The sequence below is a fragment of the Conger conger genome, chromosome 3 (genome assembly GCF_963514075.1).
Source record: "Conger conger chromosome 3, fConCon1.1, whole genome shotgun sequence".
Taxonomy (NCBI): domain Eukaryota; kingdom Metazoa; phylum Chordata; class Actinopteri; order Anguilliformes; family Congridae; genus Conger; species Conger conger.
Window position 1 is genome coordinate 63,270,868 of NC_083762.1, and position 23,757 is coordinate 63,294,624.

Consider the following 23,757-nt stretch of genomic DNA (forward strand, 5'->3'; position numbering starts at 1 on the left):
ATAACTTGTTATAATACTGTCTTCATACAAATTTTTAAGACTGTGTAGCATTTCACGCCCTGACTAACATCTGTGTTTCAGGGGGAGAGAGGTTATGATGGCACACTTGGATACACTGGACGACCGGTAACTTACTTCAAACCCTTTCCTTTGCTTACCTGCTCAAACCATCTTTTCTCTCTCATGGCCAAAGCTAGAATGCTGTACATGACCAAGTCATTGCTCAAACTTAGCAAACTTCAACATTCCAGCAATTAGCTTCTTGGAACAGCCAGAATATAGGGTCTGCTTCTCTGTGGGTGAAAACAGAGCTTAAATTGTTCTCTTATCTTTAGGGTGAAAAAGGTGACAGGGGGCCTCCTGGAAATGTAAGTAAGCTTCTGAATCTCCAATGCATCCATTATTTTCTCTTTTTAAACTCTCTGCATCATTTTTTTAAATGAACTCGCATGTACAGTAAATCCCATTGCAGTTCTTATCCTATCCAGCAGATGTCACTAAACCCCTTTACAAAAATGACCAATAAAAACTGGTCTGAATAGTACGTACCCACTGATATTTTTCTCTATATGGAAACAATTAATGAATGAGGTTCATATCCATGTATCATAATGACTTTGGGCGATACAGTGGTTGAATGGCATTGCCTTTCCTCACTCCACTCTAAATCAGAAAGCTGGTGTCATTAGTTATTTTTCAACTGTGATGGACGTGGTACTAGACTGTGACACTTGTCCAATAAGAGGGCTATGTGTAATCACAGTGGCCTGCACTTGGCGTTCGATTGGTGACCTGAAAATTATGTGACCCACTGTTGGGTTCTTGAATATCTACTGTAAGCCTTACAAAGGAGTCAGCACACTGCAATCTGGTTGCAAAACATACATGCTTCTGTAGCTCAAAAACATGAGTGAGTGGGTGAATGAGCTTGACTACACAGACCTGGTTTCTGCTGTTATTTCTATGCAATAGTCTATGCATTATCTTTTATTTAGTGAAGACACATCTGATACTCATCACCATTTTGAACGACCTATAACACTGAGGCTAACTTTAATAGGCTGGTGGCCCCCCCGGACCTCCTGGATCTCCTGGTAGTCCCGGCATAAAAGGAGAACGAGGTACGCACTGACTCTCCGTCCCTACCATCCACGATGTCACTGTCAGCGACAGTCAGGCTTCGGGCATGGAGTATCCCTGCCATTGTGTTTTTTTTTTTACTAATTTCTAATGAACCCTTCAATAGGTCAGCTTCAATCCCTTTAACATATTTTAGTCAGCCGCCTCACAGCAAGGATTTCCTGGGTTCGAATCCCCGTTGGCCGGGGCCTCTCTGTGTGGAGTTTGCATGTTCTCCCCGTGTCTGCGTGAGTTTCCTCTGGGTACTCCGGTTTCCTCCCACAGTCCAAAGACATGCAGGTTAGGCTGATTGGAGAGTCTAAATTGCCCATAGGTATGAATGTGTGAGTGAATGGTGTGTGTGCCCTGTGATGGACTGGTGACCTGTCCAGGGTGTATTCCTGCCTTTCGCCCGATGTATGCTGGGATAGGCTCCAGCCCCCCTGCGACCCTGTTCAGGATAAGCGGGTTAGGATAATGAATGAATGAATGAATGAATGAATATTTTATTTGGTAAATGTCAATTAATTGTTCATTAGTCATTAATTAATTTAATTGCTGTGTGCATATCAGTAGCAATGCAGATTTTCTGATCCCAAAAGTTTGCTTTGCTTTTACAACAATGTTCCATTTTCCACATAAAAACAATACCTAAACAAGGAATAGTGGCGGACCATTTCTGTCAAGTGTCACCCTTGGTTCAGTGAATTTTGTTAGTCATGTACACAACTTGTAAGAACATATCTTTGTTTCTTAGGTTATCACGGTAGTCAAGGAGACCCAGGTCTTCCAGGTGAGTGTTAGTAGAGCTGACATCTACAGCCTGCTTTATTCTCAGATACCCACCTCTTAGCGACTGAGATTTGAATGGCCAATTCAAGCTTCTCATGAATCTTTGTTGTGTTCATAACACTGCAGCACCTGAGTCATCTCAGTCGTTAATCCATTAGCACAGGCTAAAGGTGCACATGCTAGTGTGATCATCTATTTTATTCAGGGCCTTTCAAGATAATATGTGTGTAACTTCATGCTTGCAAGTGGCAGAATGCAATGCTTCCATTCTCAGAATTTTCTAGTCCTTTCTTTGTAGTTAGCATTTCTGTTCAGCTTGTCTTTGTAGGAAAATCATCAATCCTTACTCAAAATAACAGTCGATGGCCTTATTGTATTTGTAAATGTAGCTGCTCTATTAATGTGCGGCAGCTTTCAAACCAGTCACTGGCTACAAGCCCTGATGGCTAAAACCAGGCAGAGCACAAGATAGCCCATTTATTGACCCACCCTTTGGTCCATAACCATTGTATTGGAATGACACTTAATTGTAGCCGTGGTATCAGAATGACACATTATTCACCTGTAACCATGGTAGCAGAATGACACATCATTCACCTGTAACCATGGGATCACAATGATACATCATTCATCTGTAACCATGGTATCACAGTGACACATCATTCACCTGTAACCCTGTTTCTGGTGGTTTTCCAGGCAGGAATGTGGAGGGTCCCGAAGGAGAAAGAGGCTTCCCAGGAGAGTCCGGACAGAAGGGAGAGAGGGGGCCTCCTGGTCTGTCTCTTCCTGGCCAAGACGGCAAAGACGGACTCCCTGGACCACCCGGATCCCCTGGACCTGCAGGTGCATTCTGCCTACATGGACTTAAGCAGCGTCCCTGCCCCACCCTTAGCGTTCATCCATTAGTGCCCATGGTCTTCTTCTGTAAGAGTTTACTTCAGTCTTGGTGAATAGTTAATGTTGGCATTTATATAGCGCATTTAGCCAAAGCACTCTACAATTGATGCTTCTCATTCACCCATTCACACACACTCACACACCAATGACGATTGGCTGCCATGCAAGGCATCAACCAGCTTGTTGGGAGCAATCGGGAGTTAGATGTTTTGCTCAGGGACACTTCGACACACCCAGGGTGGGATGGAACCAGCAACCCTCCGACTGCCAGATGACTGATCTCAAAATTTGAATGCCAACTCAGACTAACTCACATAAAGCATCTCTGTTTGCAGCAGAAATAGCATTTCAGTGCACGAAGCTGGTAGCATTTAACACGAAAGGTGTCAATCTCAGTGGAAAGGCCCTAATGGGCAGTGCATTGTATTTTCTTGTGAATTTCACAGTCCAACTGAACCCTTACTGACCCACAGTGTGGGAGTCACTCCTGGGTTCCACAGTGACTCCACTGCTATAACACACCTGCCACGGCCCCTCAAGTGAATCACCCATGTTTAGTAGACCCTGTGGTACATTTTTACGACTCTGATTGCTTTGGTCCTGGTTTTCTTTATGTATTTTTTTTTGTACATATATTTACTTTGTCCTCTGTAATTTGCTTTGTAATTTGTTTTATGTTATCTGTCTGTAACCATGTTACATGAGCTTCTGCCTGTATTGCCCAGGACCCTCATGAAAAAGATATTTTTAAGTCTTTTCTGGTTAAATATAGGTAAAAATAAATAAATATATATATATATATATATATATATGCCTGCCTCTGCTACACTGACCTGTGTCTGCCTGTCTTGCCGGCAGGAGACGGAGATTGCACCATGGAGCGAGGGTTCCCTGGATACCCCGGGCCCCCTGGGCTCAGTGGGGAACAGGGACAAAAGGGTATGTGACAGCCCAGTCGACGAACAGAGCTCCCTTGCATCATAGGACGCAAAATTAATGAGATGGTGCTTGTTTTGTGAATCATCTCTCGTGTCATCTCCGTGTCTCACTCTTTACTGGTGTGCTATTTATAACAGGTGAGAAAGGGGACACCTGCGTGCACTGTGAGGCCTCTGGCCCCCCAGGAGAGCCGGGCCCCCAGGGGCCCTCTGGGAAACAAGGTGAGGAGGGAGGTGGAGGTGGAACAACCCTGTTTGGTCTCGGGTGGGGGGAACACAGCCAGAGCACTTTTTAGCTCTGTGCAGTAAACATCAGCTTTATGTTGTCGTGCTGGGCTGCTTTAGTGACCACTCTGGTCAGCAATCCTTGCACAGTCCATATGACATGAAGGACTGATGATTGTGCTGCAGATGGCAGCTATTTTATCTGTGTGTCGCCAGGTTGGCTGAGCATTGGGAAAGCTCTCCCTCCATATCTATGTCCATATTGATACAACCCACAGTGCAGAAAGGCAAGCTGCCTTTGTATGACTCCAAATTAAATAGTCTACCCAGTCTCGTGGGATATATATACCTCTTAGGTCTTATTTGGTCTTATTCAGGAAAAGTATTACTTTCTCAACGGTACCCTTGGCTACAGTTTCTAAAACAAATGTCCACTGGGGGTGCTAAAGAGAGGGTTAGACTTTAACTGATGTGAGAAGAGGCTTGTTTCCTCCAGATAATGGCTTTACTAGCGTTGTGGTTAGCCAGTCAGCTTCTCCTGTTTGTGATTCGGGTTCAGAACCACATTCATACAATAACATATCATACTTATCAAACTATATTCAATCAAAACAAATCAAGGAGGGGGGATGGATTTGGGGGAAAGGCAATCTTGGGGGAAAGGCAATCTTAATTTCTATTTTTTTTCTCATGCTGGGTGAGTTATTTTATGGAGAATGACTTTAATGGCTGGTTCTCCTGCGGTCTCATGTGTCTCTTCATGTCAGGTTTCCCCGGACCTGCCGGTCGAAAGGGAGAGAAAGGCTCGCCTGGACTTGCCGGTGCTGCTGGGGACCCGGTGAGCAGATACGACTAGAACCATGTTCAGAACCAGGCTTTCAGATCCAATTATGTCTTTGAATGACTTTGAAATACTTTTCAATATTTTTCGATGATGGTAAAATTTTATTTGAGATGCCTGAAAATTCTCCATGAAACTTGCTACTGACGAAAACATAGAATCATACGTAAAACTGGTTTCCTCTGAACAGCCTCAGTCTGAGAACTCATTTTACAGGTGTCTTAAGGGTGAAAAGGTTTGGCGGAGATGAGTGTTGGAGTGTCCCCGCTCATGGAGCCTGCCTCTTTGTCCTCCCCCAGGGTAAGCCCGGCAACCCAGGCCTGATGGGGTCCCCCGGGGCCCACGGCGAGCCAGGGGACATTTATGTGGCTCCGGGATTGAAGGGGGAGAAAGGTTTGCCTGGCACCCACGGCCAAAACGGGCTGCCGGGTCTGGACGGGCTCCCTGGCAGAGACGGGCTACAGGGCCAGCCTGGACCCAAAGGAGAGCCAGTGAGTATCTGTTGGAACCAAGAAATCGCAGTCAGGGTGGAAACTTCTTTGATATGCCCAGAACCAGAGCAAGCTACTATAGCAACAACAGTCTGTAAGTGTCGTCTACAGTATAAAACCCCACTAGAGCTATAAAGGAAGAGTCGCTATTGCGACTGCAAATGAACATTTCTTGATAAGAATAAAAAACGATCGCGAGTGTGCTCCATTCAGAGAAGCCAGCAGCTGTCAATGAATGGCATTTGCCACTATTGTCACCACCCCTACCAGGACAGAAGAATCTTAAATGATATGCCATTCATACTGAACGTGGGCCCTTTCACGTAATTCAGTGTGGGAAACAAGATGGCTGTAGTAACAGTTTTTTTGCACTGTAGCTGTCTGTCACTTAGATAGTGAAACATGGGGTTGTCTAAATCTTGTTGTCCCATATTTTAAGGCTTCCCTCCTAGAACGGCTACCTGTGGCTGAGAGAATTCAAAGTTTGTTCAATTAATTCACCATGTATTATCTGTGTCTTTCAGGCAACTGTGGGTAGCAAAGGAGAACGGGGTCTGGATGGGGAACCGGGTTTCAGCGGCCCCCCAGGAGAACGGGGTCCTCCAGGTATCCCTGGTTACGGGCGCCAGGGAGAGTCTGGGGAGAAGGGCAGTCAAGGGTCACCAGGACGTCCTGGAGCTCCTGGGACAGTAGGTATGTTGAAAGCCCAATTTCCAATATCCATCCAGGATCCAGTCCCCTCGTTAAAACAGGTGTCGGATTACTCCTAGAATGTAAGCTGGCCACGGCAACAAGCTAGTGAGTGAGTAATAAACCATGATTCTGTAAAAAAATAAAAAATAACCATGCAGCCATATTATGCTACCAGAATAAAGTGTGTGCCTGTTTGAAATATCCTAGATGTTGTTTTATGAGAAACTGGCATGCAAGTTTATTCCAGTTATGTTATTGGAATAAGGTGTTAACATGACTGATCGTGGAGATAGAAAATATGAATATTCAGGTCCAAATCAGAATATCGTTGCGCATGTAAAGACATTCTGACTCCTCAGGCCCTTGCAGTCTCTCTGCTTCATCTGTGCATGAAGTGTACTCTGCTAGCATACGGAAGGCACTGCTCAGCATTAGGGTGAAAATAATGATGACTGAGAGCAAACACTTTTTTGGAGGGGAGTACCTCCTGGTCAGGGAGATGATCAGATCTGTAATTGATACCTTTACGCTAACAAAATCAAGGAATGTTTGCCCAATGTCTACATTTGCAATCCACCTTTGCAGTGGGTCACAGAGCAACTCCAAGAATGCACCTACCCAGCTAACACAAAACATTCTCACGATGTTGTTCCCTTGTAGTTACATTGTTATAATATTGACAAAACATTCCAGTATCATGGTGAGAACATTTTGTTGAGTAAGCTCTTGTCTCTCGAGATGCACAGCTCTGGGTAACTTTGGGAAACTGTGCACAGAGTGACACCTCTCCCTCTGGTTCTCAGGACCCAAAGGTGAGCCAGGGAAAGGCGTGAGCACACCTGGTCCACAGGGAGCTCCTGGACCTCGGGGAGAGACGGGGAGAACGGGCCCCGCAGGTGAGGATTTCTTAGTGATTCCTATTTACACAACTTTCATTTTAACCCTTGTGTAGTCTTAACATTCTGTATACTCCCCTTGTCCTACAGGTAACAAATGACCAGCCTTCACTAAACCCGTAAAGTAAAGCCGCTTAATTGAATGTTAAACCACAAATCAATTTTGCATGAAGAAACAACCAACAATTTTGCGTCACTCATCACAAATTTTGTCATCAAATTTCAAGTTGAAAAAAGATCATTATGGGGGTTTTCTCTGCTGTTAAACATAGTGGCGGGTAATTTTGTCCCTTAAGAACACAAGGGTTAAGGAGTTGCAGTTGCAACATATTGGTGAATTTGGTGAGGTTTTGATTTGCACAGCCAAAATTTCTGGAAAAAACATTGGCTGGATGACCACAAGTGTATATCATATAGCATGCGAGCATGGCAAACCAACCCTGCTTAAAACTGCTCAAGCTAGGTTTTGAAACAGCTGGTAGCCCGTCGACTGATTCAGACCAGCTCCCAGCTCGACATGATTTAGCTGGTTGACCAGTTCAGACCAGCTTCCAACTTGATATGGATTTGAAACAGCTGGTAGCTGGTTGACCAACTAATAGCCCAGACAAGCTTGCATCACTAGCTGGTTGACCAGCTCATATCCAGCTAGATCAGCTTATGAGCAGCTTGACCATCTGAATTTACAAGTTGGTCAAGGTGGCATAGATTTTACAGATGGATTAATAGATGGATTTTACAGAAGGGAATATAGTAATTTGCTCTTTGAGCAGTGAGTCAGTATTAAAGGGCAAAGCTCAGTTATGCTGGTCATCCTTCTCCAGGCGACCACGGTCCCCAGGGTGATCCCGGGGCACAAGGCAACCCCGGACAGAAAGGTGACACAGGCCCCCCAGGAATCGGACTCCCCGGCATACCTGGACCCAAAGGTGCACAAAACACACACCACCCACCACACACACATTGAACACACACCACCCACACATAGAATGTGCCATATGCAACTGCACAAAGAAATCTATTGAAGATGAAGGCACAAGTCCATTGTGATCAGACCTCAGTCCTAGCTAGATAAACAACATATTTTTCAATACAGCAGTATTGGTGCTACTATTGATATTAGGTCTATGATATTAGGTCTATATGTAAAGATAGCTAGATAAACATATGACATATTTAAAAGCTTATGTGAATACTATATTCCCTCGATTAACCATACACTGCTAAGTACTTGTATCCCTTTTTAAATGAACACTTTTGCGATTATCAAAGGATCCAGGATAATGAAGGTACACTGTGTTTTACTTATTCTCAAACTTCAGGGTACATGGGCAAACAAGGCGGTCCAGGACTGCCTGGAGAGCCAGGGCGTCCTGGGCAGAATGGGTTTGATGGACGCCCAGGAAAATCTGGACAGAAGGTATGTATTTGGAAGTGTGGGTAACTTGTCTGGAAATTAATGACAAATACACCAACAAATGCTTCCATTTATATGTCCTCTTTTCTATTTCTAGGTGTATCATGCCATACGATTGTAAATAAAACAGATGCAGCTACTTGGATACATTTTCATATCCAACCCCTAATTGTTTTCCCAAATGGAATAACTTGAGAGAAGCAAGTAGATCTCTAAAAATGAGATCTAGTCTGCTTTGAAATTGCATCTAGACTATGGAAGCCTGGGACAACCATGACACTGTGATTTGTTTGTGTGAAGTTAGCCTTTGAGCATGACTCAGTGACTAGTGCTCAGTGATTCATGATTCATGTGTGTCAGTGATTCACGAGTGCTCAGTGATTCATGATTCATGTGTTGAATGTGGTCCAGGGTGAACCAGGACGAGGCTTGCCAGGGCCCAAAGGCTCCATGGGGCCCCCGGGGACTGTCGGTTTCCAAGGAGAGAAGGGGGGCTTAGGGCTTCCTGGGATCCCGGGAAGAGAAGGACTTACAGGACTTCCCGGAGCTCAGGGAATCAAAGGTACATTACTCCTGTTGCCCTGGCATCTCCTAGCCAGCAGAAACATGGTGCCCTGCCAGCTAGGCGACGGCACATTTTCGATTTATTTCCCTTGTGCTCTCAGGTGACACCGGACCTCCTGGAAGACAGGGGTTGCAGGGGCCTGCTGGTCCCCCAGGACTGGGTGAGCCGGGGTTACCTGGACCTATCGGTCCTCCAGGCTTGCCTGGCCCCCTCGGTGAGCATACCCTACACGTACTGGCACCATTATTGAGACGTCTATCTCTCCTCTCCTTTAATTTTGCCATTAAAGTTTTTTTTACACTATTCTTGTACCCCCTTCTGTCTGTTTGGTTTCACATAAGCAGCTCTGAGTTACATGCTGTGGGCTTGGGTGAGATTCTGACCGCTTCATGGAGGTATGTTTCGACAGGGCGCGGTGGAGTGAAGGGAGATAAAGGGTACCCCGGTCCCTCGGGTTTGGACATGCCCGGGCCTCAGGGAGAGAAGGGTAACCCAGGATATCAGGGGCTCCCAGGATCTAAGGGCTTGCCTGGGCGAACAGGCCCTCAAGGAAGAGATGGTTTCATAGGCCAGAAAGGTGAGTGCATGTGCACACACACACACAAACAAAAAAAACAACACACCCCTATAACTGTGTTCATAAAACAAAGGAAAAATGGTAAAACCCCTTGACTGCAGTGACCTTATCTGCTGTTTCCATAGCTTTCCATAGCAAAGAGCAACACAGAAGGGACTATAAGCAGCTTATACCTTAACTTACACTCCCTTACCTGCATTGAAATACTGTTTAGTTTAGAAATATTTGTGTAAATATGACTGACCTCACTCCCAGGTCTTAAGGGAGAGATGGGGGTGATTGGAACCCCAGGATCTCCCGGAAATCCTGGTTCCCCTGGACAGCCTGGTTCCCCTGGACCAAGAGGTGAGTCAGTCCATTCCCCCAGAAGCCTGGGTCCACATTGATTGAGCATTTATTTCTGCTAAAATGTCACGCTGAGGTTTAAAACTCTTCCAGGTGAGTGAAATCAGCCCGGCTCTACAGTGTCGGTTTGTTGCTGGTGTGTTAGTCTAGCCATTTATTTTTAGTCTGTTTAGTCTGTAGTCTGATACTATGGCGTCAGTTTGACCCCCTGTTGCCTGTTTTTGAGATTTGTGATATCAGACAAATTATCCACTAGTTCCCTATACAGTGGACAAACTATGGCAGCCATTTTCTAGCAAATGGCTTACCCTTATATCGTGAACTATTGGACCATTAGAGATACAGCCCCTGTCTTGCTCAAATTAGGCTCTTGCTACAGTATCAGTCTGACCCTTTTGTTGTCAGTCTTTCTGATTGTCCTATGGCATCACTCTCACTTCATGATGTCACCCTGGGGTATCAATGTGGTATCAGTGTGCTTCTGTGGTGTGAGTCCAGGTATGGTCTCTCTTTGCCAGGTGACCCCGGTTTCATCGGGCCGAGGGGTGGTGTTGGTGACATTGGACAGAAGGGAGACAGAGGAGAGCGCGGTCTACAGGGGCCTGCAGGGAACATGAGCGAAGTGGACATGGAGCACATGAAGGGAGAGAAGGGGGACCACGGGGACAGAGGTATGGGGGGGACTGGAGAATGATTGAGAGATAGCTGCAAAAGAACAGCTCAAATCAACAGCGGGTAGCTGGTTGACCAGTTCAGACCAGCTGCATACTGGCGACAAGGTGGTGCAGTAGATAGCACTATTGCCTCACAGCACAAACTTCCTGGGGTCAAATCTCGGCCATGGTCTTTCGGAGTGGAGATTGCATGTTCTCCCTGTGTCTGTGTGGGTTTCCTCCAGGTACTCCGGTTTCATCCCACAATACAAAGACATGCAGGTTAAGCAACTTGGGGTGCATTAAGATGCTGCATTAATGCTGCAAAAGTGCATGCATGCTCGGTCATCCAATTCCTGTATAAAAAAAGTTGGAAATAAATACTATTTTGACCAGCTCAATCTATGTTTGGAAACAGCTGGTAGCTGGTCGTTTCAAGCTGGTCATCGCTGCATTTTACATCAGGGTAGTTATTTGGTTAGGGGTAAGGTTGGTCCTGGGCATAACTAGTTAAAAACTGAGCCTGGACTTCAATCAGGCAGGTGTTCAAGATGGCATATTCTGAAGCTTCCCTGCCAATGAACTCTGCTTCTCTTCTTCTGGCTCTGAAAGCATCTTGGATTTAGTCCAGGAAGTTAGTCCTGAACTCTTAATATAATAATGATCAAAGAAGGGAGCATCTCTACAGAATGTGAAACCACGTACATGCAGAAAAGTGTGAAGTCTGACCGAATGTCTCACAAACTTCCTTGTAGGTAACAACGGAGTGACAGGTCAAAAAGGATACCCAGGCCAGCCCGGAGTACCAGGAATGCCAGGGAAAAATGGAGATCCAGGAACACCTGGACACCAAGGTAAATCATTTGTGTTCCAGCTGTATCACTCAAACAAAACACTATGAATGTGTTGAATCTTCTTCCAACCAAAGCCCCCTGACTAATATTCATTTTGAGACCAAATTTTTCTTGGGACATTGTCTTCGGGTAAAATTAAATTTTGCTTTTAGTACCACTTTAATCATTTCCACATTGTTAGTTTTAGTCTACGAAAACCGAAGTAGTTTTAGGTAACAACTGACAACTGAAGTGAAACATTTTTTCACAACATTATAGTTCTTGTTATTATTACACAGTCGGTTATTACAGAAAAGATTAGAACATACAAGCACGTTCCTGTAGTGTTTCAAAACAGAAGTAAATTAACTGTCTTATCTGGCTGCTGTGCAACAACCAGTCACAGCTGGCTGCCTTTGTTCTGGCTGCACAACTCAAATGTTTTTAATTCATGGTAATGTTACTACATTTTACTTTTTTTGGTTTTTGTCACAAAGATGGGTTTTTATTTGAATTATTAAAATGTAGTCAATGCACAATTTATGTCATAGTATTTGTGATTGGAATCAACAGTGCCCTGACTGCTCTTGTGCAGGTGAGAAAGGTGACCAAGGAGAACCGGGTGTGCCAGGAGCTGTGGGTACCCCTGGACTGAAGGGCCATATTGGAGAGATGGGGCTGCCAGGTAAGAGTCATAGCATGGTCATTCCTGGTTCCTGTGTGTGATCTTCCTTCACAGTGGAACAACACAGAAGGGCATGTGTTTATTTGTGTTTGTATGGCGTTCCTCAGGTTCTGCCGGACCCAAAGGCAATAAAGGAACGAATGGGACCCCGGGGCATCCAGGATTCCCAGGTTCGACCGGGACCAAAGGAGAGAAGGGGGATGTAGGTCTGCCAGGAATCGGTGTCCCCGGAGCCCCAGGTGAAAAGGTAATAGTGTGTGTGCATGGGTGTCTATGTATGGGCACAAGTGACTGCGTGTGTGTGTGTATATGTGTGTGCGCGCACCAGACCTTATCATGATTTGAAAATACATAATACATAATATTTTAGATTAAAATACTTTTCTGTGCTCGATTGACCTTACCTGGTGCAATTGAGCCAACCAAGAGGACCAGAAGGCAGGGTTTGCGTTTTCTGAGAGTATTTCAAAAATTCCAATACACCAGACATAAAAAGATTTGAGTCCAAAACAATTACGTATTTGATGTAGGTCTGGTGTATGTGTGTGCCTGTGCTTTGTAAAGCATATCTAATTGACTTAAGTTGCTCTGTATGTCTCGGCCCCCAGGGGCAACCTGGTGAAACAGGATCCCAAGGATTCCCGGGAGAAAAGGGGCATAAGGGTGGGATGGGAACACTGGGAATGCCAGGAAAACCAGGACAGAAGGGAGACCTTGGGCTGAATGGTCAACAAGGCATGTGTCCCACCATCAAATCGTATTCCACACCCAAATGCCTGTCGCTAGGCAGAATTAGTACAATGTGAATTTTCACAGTGAATGCTAAGCAAAGGGGTGTGTCCTTACTGCAGGTAGCCCTGGCTGGCCAGGTGAGAAAGGAGTCCCCGGATTACCTGGGTCAGCAGGTGAACCGGGTCTGCAGGGACGACCAGGTGAGGACCACTCGCAGTAACCTCAGCAAAAGGTTCAGTGTGTAACTGTTTGTCTGTCACTCTCTTCCCAAAAGAGACTAGACCAGCAGGATACATGTTACAATTTTAGATAGATAGATAGTTGCATTTATATAGCGCTTTTCTCACACTCAAAGAGCTTTAGAGTGTTGAGAGGGAAACTCGCCTCAACTACCACCCACCTGGGTGGTGCAATGGCAGCCATTTTGTGCCAGAATGTGCAACACACATCAGCTTAGCTGGAGAGGCAGAGAACAGTTTATTAGCCAATGAAGTCAGGGGATGAGTGGCAGGCTGAAAGAGCCAGGTTGGGAATTTAGCCAGGACACCGGGGAACCCCCTACTCTTTGTGAAGACTGTCATACGATCTTTAATGACCACCCTGAGTCAGAGCCTCGGTTTAATGTCGCATCCCAAAGACGGCGTCTCCAACAGGGCATTGGGGTTTATTTGAGCAGAGGGAAGATTGCACCCTACACCTGCTTAGCTTCAGCCATTCTACAGGAACAGACTGCATGGTTGAATGGCTGCCCGCTCACAATTACAGCAATTGGAAGTTGAGTTTCACCAGGTTCAGCTACTCAGCAATGGCTAAAATGTGTTTACCTGCCCAAGCCCTTCTCCTAGCCCACAGTTTGGATAGCATTTGCATGGAGGGTGCATGTGATGAGTCTGTACTATTTTGGGTTATACAGTAGTCTGCAGAGTGAAGGCACGGTCCACAGAACGGTGCCTTACACAGTTGCGTCAATTAACGCTTTGTGTCTCATTTTCAGGGGAACCAGGTCTGCAGGGCGCCCCGGGTCCTCACGGGGAAAAAGGAGAGCCTGGCGTAGACGGTATCCCAGGGTCCTCAGGAGAGAGGGGCGAGCCAGGTGAGTTTTTGGAAAAAGTGCCATACCTCTGCCTCCTGTGGTTTAGAAAGGAAGATAGCTATCAGTAATACCTAAGAATGTAACGTAACACCAGTTAATGGATGGCAATGTCAGTTAATGTAAGGTAAAGTCAAGTAATGTAATAACAGATCCATGTGTCTGAAGTCATGGTACAGTCATGTACTTGGTTCAAGTTGCAGGAATGAAATACTCCCCCCCCCCCCATTCTGAGTTTCTGCCATGCTGCTTTACCTTCCTTCTCCCTCTTTTAGGAACGCCTGGCAGAGGCTATCCTGGAACCCCTGGTCCGTTTGGCAGTAAAGGTGAGTCACACAGGACTGTCCTATTCCTCACATTCATCATTCAACACTCGGCTTAAACCATAGTGATATTGACTATAAGACATGGAGTCAGGCTGTGATATTGACTATAAGACATGGAGTCAGGCTGTGATATTGACTATAAGACATGGAGTCAGGCTGTGACATTGGCTATAAGACATGGAGTCAGGCTATGATAATGGATATAAGACGTGGAAACAGGCTGTGATAATGGATATAAGACATGGAGTCAGGCTATGATAATGGATATAAGACATGGAAACAGGCTGTGATAATGCATATAAGACATGGAATCAGGCTGTGATATTGGCTATAAGACATGGAATCAGGCTGTGATAATGGATATAAGACATTGAATCAGGCTGTGATAATGGATATAAGAGAATCTGAAAAAGTACAAGCCCTGTCTGTTCATCCTCTTGGTTGGCTCAATTGCATTAGGCAAACTTAGTCGAGCACAGAAAATAATTTAAATCCAAAACAATGAGGTCATTGAGCCATGTCTGTAACTGGGTTACAGAAATGTAATGCAGGACTTTACCGCCCCTAATCATGGCTCATCCCTCAGTCTGTTTCCCTCCCTCCCAGTGCTGTAACCCCGCCTCCTTCCCCATAGGTGACAAAGGCAATGCCGGGGTTCCGGGAATTCCAGGCAGCCCCGGTATCCCGGGTTCGAAGGGGGATAAGGGTTTCCCAGGGACCCAAGGGCAGCTGGGCCGACAAGGGGAGCAGGGCCCCCCTGGGACATCCATGGAGGGGCCCAAAGGAGACAGAGGAGTAGCAGGGGATCCTGGAGAGAGAGGTGAGTCTAAACATGTGTGCGGCCTGTGTGAGGGAGGCAAGGTGGCCATTAGGTGCATACAGTGATGCTTGTGCACAAGTTTTGTAACAAATTAAGATTGTTTGGGAAGACAATAACGGAACCCAGGTCTTTATGTTCAAAATGTGAACAGTTCTAATACCTGCAGATAGCACCCTATATTTGTAAACTCTTGATTTTTCTGTAGAAACAGAAATCATACTCCTGTCCTTCTTCCCTGACAGGCACACCTGGGTCCCCGGGGCCCGCCGGAGTTCCGGGACGGGCTGGGTCAAAGGGGGACAAAGGAGATCAGGGCTACCACGGGCCTCCAGGACAAGACGGATCCAAGGGCGACAGAGGACCACCCGGTGCTCCTGTGAGTTGGACTTAGCATTCGCGATTCACACCATTAGTCCTCAGAAAGCGGGACTTATGCCCTTCTGCATTGTCATTTCACTACTACTTTGGAGAAAAGGAACATACTCAATCCTTAAGATCATGATAAGGACTTATATTAATAAATAATAATAAATAATATATGACAATGAATATATATGTAACTCAGACCAAGGTGCTTAAAAAACACTGTAGAAAGCTCCTCGATACTGGAGATAAAAATTGTGGAAAAGAAATGGAACTAAAAATGATTTAATTAAAAAAAACTTTATTTGAAGGCTCCTACATAAGATCTATATTACACATTCATAAGCACTACATAGCACATTCATAAGCACTACGTAAGTAATTATGTTAATAACTGCAAATAGGCATTTGGTGTGCTATGTCAACATTGTTACAGCAAGTGACATTACCATGGCATGAAGAGGTAACTCAATTGTGAATATATATGTGTGTGTCTGTGTGTGTGTGTGTGTTACAGGGACAAACTGGGCTGCCAGGATTTAATGGACCAAAGGGAGAAATTGGGCAACAGGGCTTCCATGGATTCGAAGGTGGGTGCACATTGTGACATTAAAAAACTGATCATGTATGTCCCATAAAGGTACTCAAATAAATGTGTATACTGTCACACACATTTGTTGGAGTACATAAACCACTGCTGTGATTTACACTACAGCAAGAGTGAGTGTGTTTCCTGTCAAATGGCTCCACTGGATCACAGGCTGAAATTTTCAGCCTGTTAGTGAGGTCTGTCCCATCATTGTACTAATGTGCACCACAGTAAGCATTAGCATGAGTGATCCGGCCCACAATTCTCCTGTGTGAGGGCATGTGAATGTGTGTATGTGTGGTGTGTGTGTCTGTTCAAAACATGCCCTCCTGTTTTGTACTGGCTTACCTCATACTACAATAAGTCTGATCACCCCTATTAGGAAAAATTGTCTGTTTGATGTGAGACAGAGAGGAAGGGGGTTGGTGGAAGGATAGAGTGAACGAGGAAGTGAAACTCAGTCGTCTTTTCCCTCAGGGATGAAAGGAGATGCTGGATCTGCTGGACCGAAAGGAGAGTTGGGAGATAGAGGCTTCCCTGGAGTGAAAGGTAGGAGAGAAGGAAAGGTTCTTACTAATGAACGCGGTCTGTGACAATGATTAAGGCTCGGTGTTTGTCACAGATTCTGCAAACCGTGCCATTTTTGGCAGTTTTGTGACTTTCCCCATTGTTTGACCATTTCCGCGATTTCCTCAGTTTTTAGGGTTTTCCGAGATTTTTTGGCAGTTTTGGATGGTAACCGTGAACCTTAACGTGGCCTTAACATTGCTGGTATTCATAACATCTGTTTGGAGACAACATGCTGTAATATAACAGGCCGACTCAATGTTACCGCACAAAGTAAACAACTGTATATTGTTTCATCATGGAATTATCTATGTAATCCACATTCTAATATCTTGCCCATTTTCTGAGCTGTGACCTCCATCTATCTCTCTGTAGGAAATGTTGGGCCTCCAGGGCCCCAGGGCCCCCACACCTTCATCAAAGGAGAAATCGGCCTTCCTGGGCCTGCTGGACAGGAGGGCCACAGAGGGTCACCAGGGTTTCCTGGAGCTAAAGGGTTGCAAGGTGACCTTTCCAGTTCCAGCGCTTCTCCACTGGTTTTTAATCTGGTTCTTTTTAGTCTTAGACGTTGTGTTGTGCTGTGACTTTTTCATAATTAGTTTTAACCTGTTTTATTATTATTTTTCAAGTTCTATGTGTACAGCTACAGATAAATGCCTACAACATATTGCCCTGTAGGACAACAGATTATATCTTATGTTATAGTATCTTATGTTAATAGTGTGGTATTTTATAATGCTGTTATAGCTACTGAGATATTTTAGGATGGAAAGGGGACACATTATTAAACATAGCCAAATCTAGTGGCTCATCTTTCTCTTGAGACCTCTGTCAACCATCCTCCCTCCCCCTCCGCAGGCGTGACCGGACGGCAAGGTCCCAAGGGAGAGGACGGGCAGCCTGGGTACCATGGTCGCTCTGGCAGCAAGGGGGAGCCCGGTCCTGTCGGACCTACAGGTGGGTAACTGTAAATAACCTATCCATACATCTCATTATTTTAATTTTTTTATTTATTCATGTATGTCAGCTTTACGTTTTGGCAGCATTGTTTCATTACGTTCATGCCCATAAAGCTCTTTGAATTGAATTGAATTGAATTGAGAAGGAACCACGTTCTGGGACCAGACCTGTGTCAAATATGTCATTGTTTTGGATTCAAAAACTTTTCTGTGGTATTTCATAGGTCCCAATACACCAGACAAGCTCAGTAAAGCATAGAAAAGGATTTGAATCCAAAAGTATTTGACCCAGGTCTAACCCATTCACCGTCCCCAGCTCACATGTCCTTTTGACACACCCCACTGATTCACCTTCTCGGTAAACAAGTTTGATCATGCTCCTTCTCTCCCAACAGGACCCAGAGGGTACCCTGGCCCCCCCGGGCCTGACGGAGTGCCCGGTCAGGTGGGGCCACCCGGTCCCTCCTCCATGGACCACGGCTTCCTGGTGACACGGCACAGCCAGTCGGTGGAGGTTCCTATCTGCCCTCTGGGCACCAGACTTATCTACGATGGCTACTCCCTCCTTTATGTCCAGGGCAACGAGAGGTCACACGGACAGGACCTTGGTGAGTGATCGTTTGTGTAGGACTGCAGAAAAGTGACAGCAACCCCTAGAGTCAGGACAGGTGGAATCTGAAATGTTGTCAAAGGCAGCTGAAATGTTGCCATCACCTCAACTTTTTTCCTTTTTTTTTCGGCTGAACAACCCACATCAGTAGATGAAGCCAATTCTGGAGATTGATTACAGATAGATAAATAATATTTTTATTACGTGATAATTACATTATAAATTGGCATTATCGTGTACATTGTGTATGTGTAGAGAGTGCCAGTGTGTTAGAGGCAAATGAGAAAAGGCTTCGGGACTGCTTTCCAAATAACTGACAAGCTTGTTAAGTTTGCTGCCTTCGGTAACCGAGCAGATGTTGGAGCTCAACAGAAAATGTAGATTCCATGAGAAAGACGTGTGTCCTGCGTCTTAATCGCTGCTCCGCTCTGCCCCCTACAGGGACTGCGGGGAGCTGCTTGAAGAAGTTCAGCCCCATGCCCTTCCTCTTCTGCAACATCAACAATGTCTGTAACTTCGCCTCCAGGAACGACTACTCCTATTGGCTGACCTCTCCCGAGCCCATGCCCATGAGCATGGCGCCTGTAACTGGTCAGAGCATCAAGCCCTTTATCAGCAGGTGAGGGGCGGGTCTCAGAGGGACGGGGGCTGGCACTCTGAAGGCAAAATGGCGTTTATGATGTGGCCGATTCAGCACCTGCATAGGACGGCTGTTAGCTGACGCTTTTCGCAAAAGTGACTTACAATTGATTAGACAAAGCTGGGGAACAATCCTACCTGGAGCAATATGGGGTTAAGGCCCAACAGCGGTGCAAATCTTATCACGGCTACACTGGGGCTTGAACCGCCAACCTTCTGGGTTCCAGTCATGTACCTTGGCCACTAGGCTGTACAGCCTCCCATGTCTCACGACCTATGTTTTGTGTGTACGTATGTGTGGGTGTGCATGTCTGTGTGTGTGTGTGTTCCTGTGTGTGTGCGTGTGATGTAGGTGTTCTGTGTGTGAGGCCCCTGCCATGGTGATGGCAGTCCACAGCCAGACCATAATGATCCCTGCGTGTCCGAATGGATGGGACTCCCTGTGGATTGGATACTCCTTTGTCATGGTGAGAATCTGGCTCCAGCAGTCACCACAGAATCAAAAACTACAATGTCACATGGTTATTGTCTGTTGAGATTGACTAAATTAGAGGAGGACTTGATTTTAGGCATTGTGGTAATAGTTATTGTAGTTTTATGTTCAGCATACTGAAACATACTGAAACATAGCCATCTTTCTGTTTTTTTCTTTCACACACATACATCTCTCCTTCTGTTTTTCCCTCTCCCCCTCTCCTAATCCCTTTACCCAATCTACTCCACTCCACTATCACCTCTCTTCCTTCTCCCTCCATTTCCCATCCCCCTTTTCTCCCACTCCCTCCCTCCATCACCCCATTTCTCACTCCTCCCCCCCTCACTCCCTTTCTCCCCCTTTTCTCTCTCTCTCCCCCTCCATCACCCCCCGTTTTCTCACTCCCTCCCTCTCTCCCGCTCTGCAGCACACCAGCGCTGGCGCAGAAGGTTCCGGTCAGGCCCTGGCGTCCCCCGGCTCCTGCCTGGAGGAGTTCCGGTCCGCCCCCTTCATCGAGTGCCATGGGCGCGGCACCTGCAACTACTACGCCAACTCCTACAGCTTCTGGCTGGCCACCATCGAGGACGAGGAGATGTTCATGTGAGCTCGGGCCTTCTCTCCTCCTGTCTGTTAAGCTCCCCCTTTTACTCTCTCTCTCTCTGCCCCTATATCTGGTCATTTAATTATCATGAAAAACATACCTTTGTATTGCCAAAGCTTATTCATATGGCAGAAGGCACAACTGAATATCACATTGTCTAATAATTCATCATGTGATAGAAACTAAGTTGAAGGAAAAGGGTAAGTATATCAGAAATTATTCAACTGTTTGTTAGAAATGTTTATTTCCTTCTCTTTCTGCCACCTTACAATGAGTTGTTTCAACACCCCGCCCCCTTGCCTGTGTTGACAAATGTATTACTCCCAGCATATGGTCGATAAAATAAAAATAAAATTAGTGAAAATGATAGTTAATATAAATTAGTGAATATAAATCTGTGAATGTAATTTGCTGTTTCAGTACAGCCCTCCCTCCTTCTTGTAGGGGGCAGTATTGATAACTAATTGTCTTGAACAGGGTATTGTAACAGTTGTGACCTAACAAGAAAATTCTGATGTTTTTTGCAGAAAACCCATCCCAACCACCTTGAAAGCTGGCAATCTTCGAACTCACATCAGCAGATGCCAGGTGTGCATGAAGAGAACATAATGTAGAAATCGCTTTGGCCTGTCTTTATTATTATTTTACAGTTTCAGGTTTTTTTTTGTGACAAATGATGGTGCTATTTGGTGAGGATAAAGACAGCTTCATTCCAAAAAAAGCAACAACCCACTTTATTCCAAATAATAGACACTGTGTTCGTGTTACAAGCCGAGCGAATGCAGTGTCGAACTACAGGATTACGAGCCAGGAGCCTGAACTTTCAGCACTTTGCTCCCTTTACAAACATTACCGCGACGTTTCTTTGCTGAATGGCACTTTGTTTCTTACTGCACTGACTATATCCCTCTGTAAGCAGGTGTCCATTTTAAAGCTGTGTGTTTGTGAATACGGTGATGTCTGCCATATCTACCTTTTTGATACATGTCATTCATTCAATCAATTACTTAACGTTTTACAGATACCACTTAAATCTGCATCAGTGTAAAGATATAAATAGTTTTGTTTGTTTTGTATTTGAAAACGACAGAGTTACAGGTGATAGTCACTGAAATTTGTTTGTGGGATATACATAGGTTACAGTACCACATCACTCTCTGGTGGTACCGCAAATAGCCTCAGCTTCATTGTAAATATGTTGCTTCCAAAGTGCGCAATACCCAGCCACGTAAGATGTCATGTCAGGCAATTACATTCATTTGTGTGCAACATTTTTTCTTTTTAACTTATGAGGGAGAAGATACTGTATGTAGGAAGATATGTCAGTGCACGTGAAAAGCCAAAGTTAATCGCAGTCTGTCAATCTACAGTAAAATGGTAAACATTCTCAGTAGTAACATTCTCAGTAGCAACACTACATGTACACAGGCACATATTTATTGTGTAAAAAGCACTGCATGTTGCACACCTGGAGAGAGAGTCCTGGATATCCTTTTTTTCTCAATGCAGAGTGCGATCATGTGATTGGCGGGATGAAGTAGTAACAATTTATGTAATTTCACATTAAGGTTTGGGGCCAATGTTGTTTTGTAATTGAAAGCAATGTATGCCTTGGGGAACTCTCCCTCTGTGTCCATACCCCTGCTACTGTAAGCACACCACCACCCTCGTCATGGCATCCTGTGGAAAATGTAGACCCTTCCAATATAAAACCATAGAGTTCCCCAGTAATGAGGATTGCCCTGTTAGTGAGACAGTTACTGGCTATGGAGGGAAGAGACAAGGTCTTTAAACTATCACCATGGTGACAAACAGCCACACACCAAAAGCCAGCGATTTGGATTAAACTCGCCCTGATCCGTGTGAAATGGTCTTGTTCACATCGGACAAGGATTCTGCTACAGTTCTTCTCTTACAAAACAACCTCAACTTTCAATCCCTGCATCCCTTAATTCATAAGGACTAATATACCGGTAGTTTTTGTCTTCAATATTTTGTTGGCAAGAATATAGATGTGATAAAATAAACAGAAATATATGATGTTTCACTTGATTCCTCAATTATGCAAACTAATTTCCAGTAATCAAAGTCTTGCTAGTTTATTATTAATTTATACAATTATTTATATACTGCTTTCATATTTTGCTTTTGTGGATATCTACAGCGTTTTTAGTTAGATAGATTATTCATATGTCTAATATCAGACAGAGATATATACGTTTTGCCTACAGTATGTCTCATGCAAAATTATAAGTTGTCAATTTTCGTGAATTCATGAATTTGACATTTGTTGTCCAGGCCAGTGGCCCAGTGCTCAGTAGTGTAGACATTCCACACTAATTTAGTAGCAGAATACAGTAAGTTGACTTTTGAAAAGGAACCCTTTGCATGCCCAAACTTTATTGCCAAATAAAGTGGAGAAAATGGCATCTATTAAATCCAAAGAAATTCCATGAGCTGTTTCTTGCAAAATATATTATACTTCAGATAATTGTAACAAGGATTTCCAAGAAGCAGCAGACAGATTATATTTCCGTTAATACCCAATAGTTGTATCACCAACTTCATTCAGGTTTTGCTGTGTCTTGCTGTGATTGTCATCATTCAGTATTGAGGGCAGTTTCCATCATCAGCCATGTCTGTCTGTCTGTATGTGTCTGTATGTCTCTGTCAATATATGTAAGAACAAGTACTCCAAATACCAAGAGATAAATGCAGTTATTTGGTGAAATTTTAGAAATTTGTATTTGTGGTGCAGCCTTTGGACTCACATTAACAAAAATGGGTCTTGTTGTCACATTTCTTCTCCTGCAGAATCCATACTGTGCAATTCATACAATAAATTAATTTGTATAAAATGTCACCTGCTTAGTTTGTGTGTATCTCTGGAGTGTTCAGTGCTATTTAGTAACAAGTGTGTCAAAATGAAAGCCCCTCTATGTAGAAAGTAGCCACTAGGTGGCAGGCTACACCTACAAATTCTCATCTTTAAAGAAACTAGCCAGGGGAGCATACCCTGCTGTAGTGACAAATCAAGGCATTCCTGTTTAAGTTTGATCCATTTCCATATGATAATTCATCAAAAAAAGAAGAAGAATGGAAAATATGCAGAATAAAAATGGAATCAAAATGTGATGTCTTCTTTTCCCGTCCTTCTCCTCTTTGGTTCTTCTCTTGAAATCATACTATTTAGTATGTTAAAACAGTATGTGAACAATTTCAGTATGTCTGAAACCATATAGTATGCAAAAAATACCTGGATGTCTTCCTACATTTGGTGAAATATTGTAGCATTCAAGACCTGCATTACCTTTCACTATGCTTAGAAGAAAGTATTTCAAATCAATGGCTATAAATTATTTCTTTTTATTTTCTTCATATAAAGTCACTCAACTCGCTGCCATCATCTCACTCACAAGTCACACTTTTTTAAGACAGCGTTATATGTCCATCTAACTTTTTGCTAGCATACTAACGTACACTGAATGATAGTATACATACATAGTATTTAGTATGTATTATTCAGCCTTTACACAGCACAACGTTTTAGCAGGAAGCACAGTGGGCAACTTTTTAACCTCTCTCTGCCCTCGCTCCCCCTACCTTCTTCTGTCCTCATCCTCCTCTCCTCTTTTTCCAAAATATGATCGGCCTGAGCCTCCCTCTCACTGAATGCCTATCCGGAGCCCCCTGGAAGCTGTGTCCGGGCACGACGTGGCTTATGAGTGAGTCAGAGATCATGCTGTTTTTGTGGGGCGAAGGGCCTTGATCCACAGCTCTGGTATGGGCCCTGTCCTTCCCTGACGGCCTCTCTCAGTGCCAGGTGGAGGGCCGATGACTAAGCTCTGGACATCTTTTGTGTGACTCAGCTCAGTGTTTATGGGAAAGGGCATGCTTGTTTAAAGCATTTGTATTTCAGGTGGAAACTGCGCCCCCCTGAGGCACCAGATGGATCAGCACCCACCAGATGAGGAAAAAACAAGGGGTGCGTCCCAATACTTGAAAAATACATCCTCCTT

The 23,757-nt window shown here is 44.6% G+C and overlaps 1 protein-coding gene across 1 annotated transcript in view; it reads left to right on the forward strand.

The window, feature by feature from the left end:
* col4a1 (collagen, type IV, alpha 1) overlaps positions 1 to 22,601 on the forward strand; it is a 51,937-nt gene extending 29,336 nt beyond the window's left edge. Inside the window, exons 17-52 of the mRNA XM_061233504.1 lie at positions 82 to 126; positions 336 to 368; positions 1,061 to 1,121; positions 1,877 to 1,912; positions 2,608 to 2,754; positions 3,667 to 3,747; positions 3,885 to 3,968; positions 4,739 to 4,809; positions 5,112 to 5,303; positions 5,828 to 5,996; positions 6,800 to 6,892; positions 7,717 to 7,821; positions 8,215 to 8,312; positions 8,721 to 8,871; positions 8,975 to 9,088; positions 9,284 to 9,451; positions 9,707 to 9,796; positions 10,315 to 10,467; positions 11,205 to 11,303; positions 11,878 to 11,967; positions 12,075 to 12,214; positions 12,576 to 12,706; positions 12,823 to 12,899; positions 13,694 to 13,792; positions 14,065 to 14,115; positions 14,750 to 14,935; positions 15,178 to 15,311; positions 15,816 to 15,888; positions 16,365 to 16,436; positions 16,830 to 16,958; positions 17,313 to 17,411; positions 17,809 to 18,021; positions 18,465 to 18,642; positions 19,015 to 19,129; positions 19,565 to 19,737; positions 20,266 to 22,601. Coding sequence (XP_061089488.1) covers positions 82 to 126; positions 336 to 368; positions 1,061 to 1,121; positions 1,877 to 1,912; positions 2,608 to 2,754; positions 3,667 to 3,747; positions 3,885 to 3,968; positions 4,739 to 4,809; positions 5,112 to 5,303; positions 5,828 to 5,996; positions 6,800 to 6,892; positions 7,717 to 7,821; positions 8,215 to 8,312; positions 8,721 to 8,871; positions 8,975 to 9,088; positions 9,284 to 9,451; positions 9,707 to 9,796; positions 10,315 to 10,467; positions 11,205 to 11,303; positions 11,878 to 11,967; positions 12,075 to 12,214; positions 12,576 to 12,706; positions 12,823 to 12,899; positions 13,694 to 13,792; positions 14,065 to 14,115; positions 14,750 to 14,935; positions 15,178 to 15,311; positions 15,816 to 15,888; positions 16,365 to 16,436; positions 16,830 to 16,958; positions 17,313 to 17,411; positions 17,809 to 18,021; positions 18,465 to 18,642; positions 19,015 to 19,129; positions 19,565 to 19,737; positions 20,266 to 20,347 — 4,032 coding nt within the window. The 3' untranslated portion in view covers positions 20,348 to 22,601. The remainder of the gene's footprint in view (positions 1 to 81; positions 127 to 335; positions 369 to 1,060; positions 1,122 to 1,876; positions 1,913 to 2,607; positions 2,755 to 3,666; positions 3,748 to 3,884; positions 3,969 to 4,738; positions 4,810 to 5,111; positions 5,304 to 5,827; positions 5,997 to 6,799; positions 6,893 to 7,716; positions 7,822 to 8,214; positions 8,313 to 8,720; positions 8,872 to 8,974; positions 9,089 to 9,283; positions 9,452 to 9,706; positions 9,797 to 10,314; positions 10,468 to 11,204; positions 11,304 to 11,877; positions 11,968 to 12,074; positions 12,215 to 12,575; positions 12,707 to 12,822; positions 12,900 to 13,693; positions 13,793 to 14,064; positions 14,116 to 14,749; positions 14,936 to 15,177; positions 15,312 to 15,815; positions 15,889 to 16,364; positions 16,437 to 16,829; positions 16,959 to 17,312; positions 17,412 to 17,808; positions 18,022 to 18,464; positions 18,643 to 19,014; positions 19,130 to 19,564; positions 19,738 to 20,265) is intronic.
* Positions 22,602 to 23,757: the final 1,156 nt, after the last annotated feature.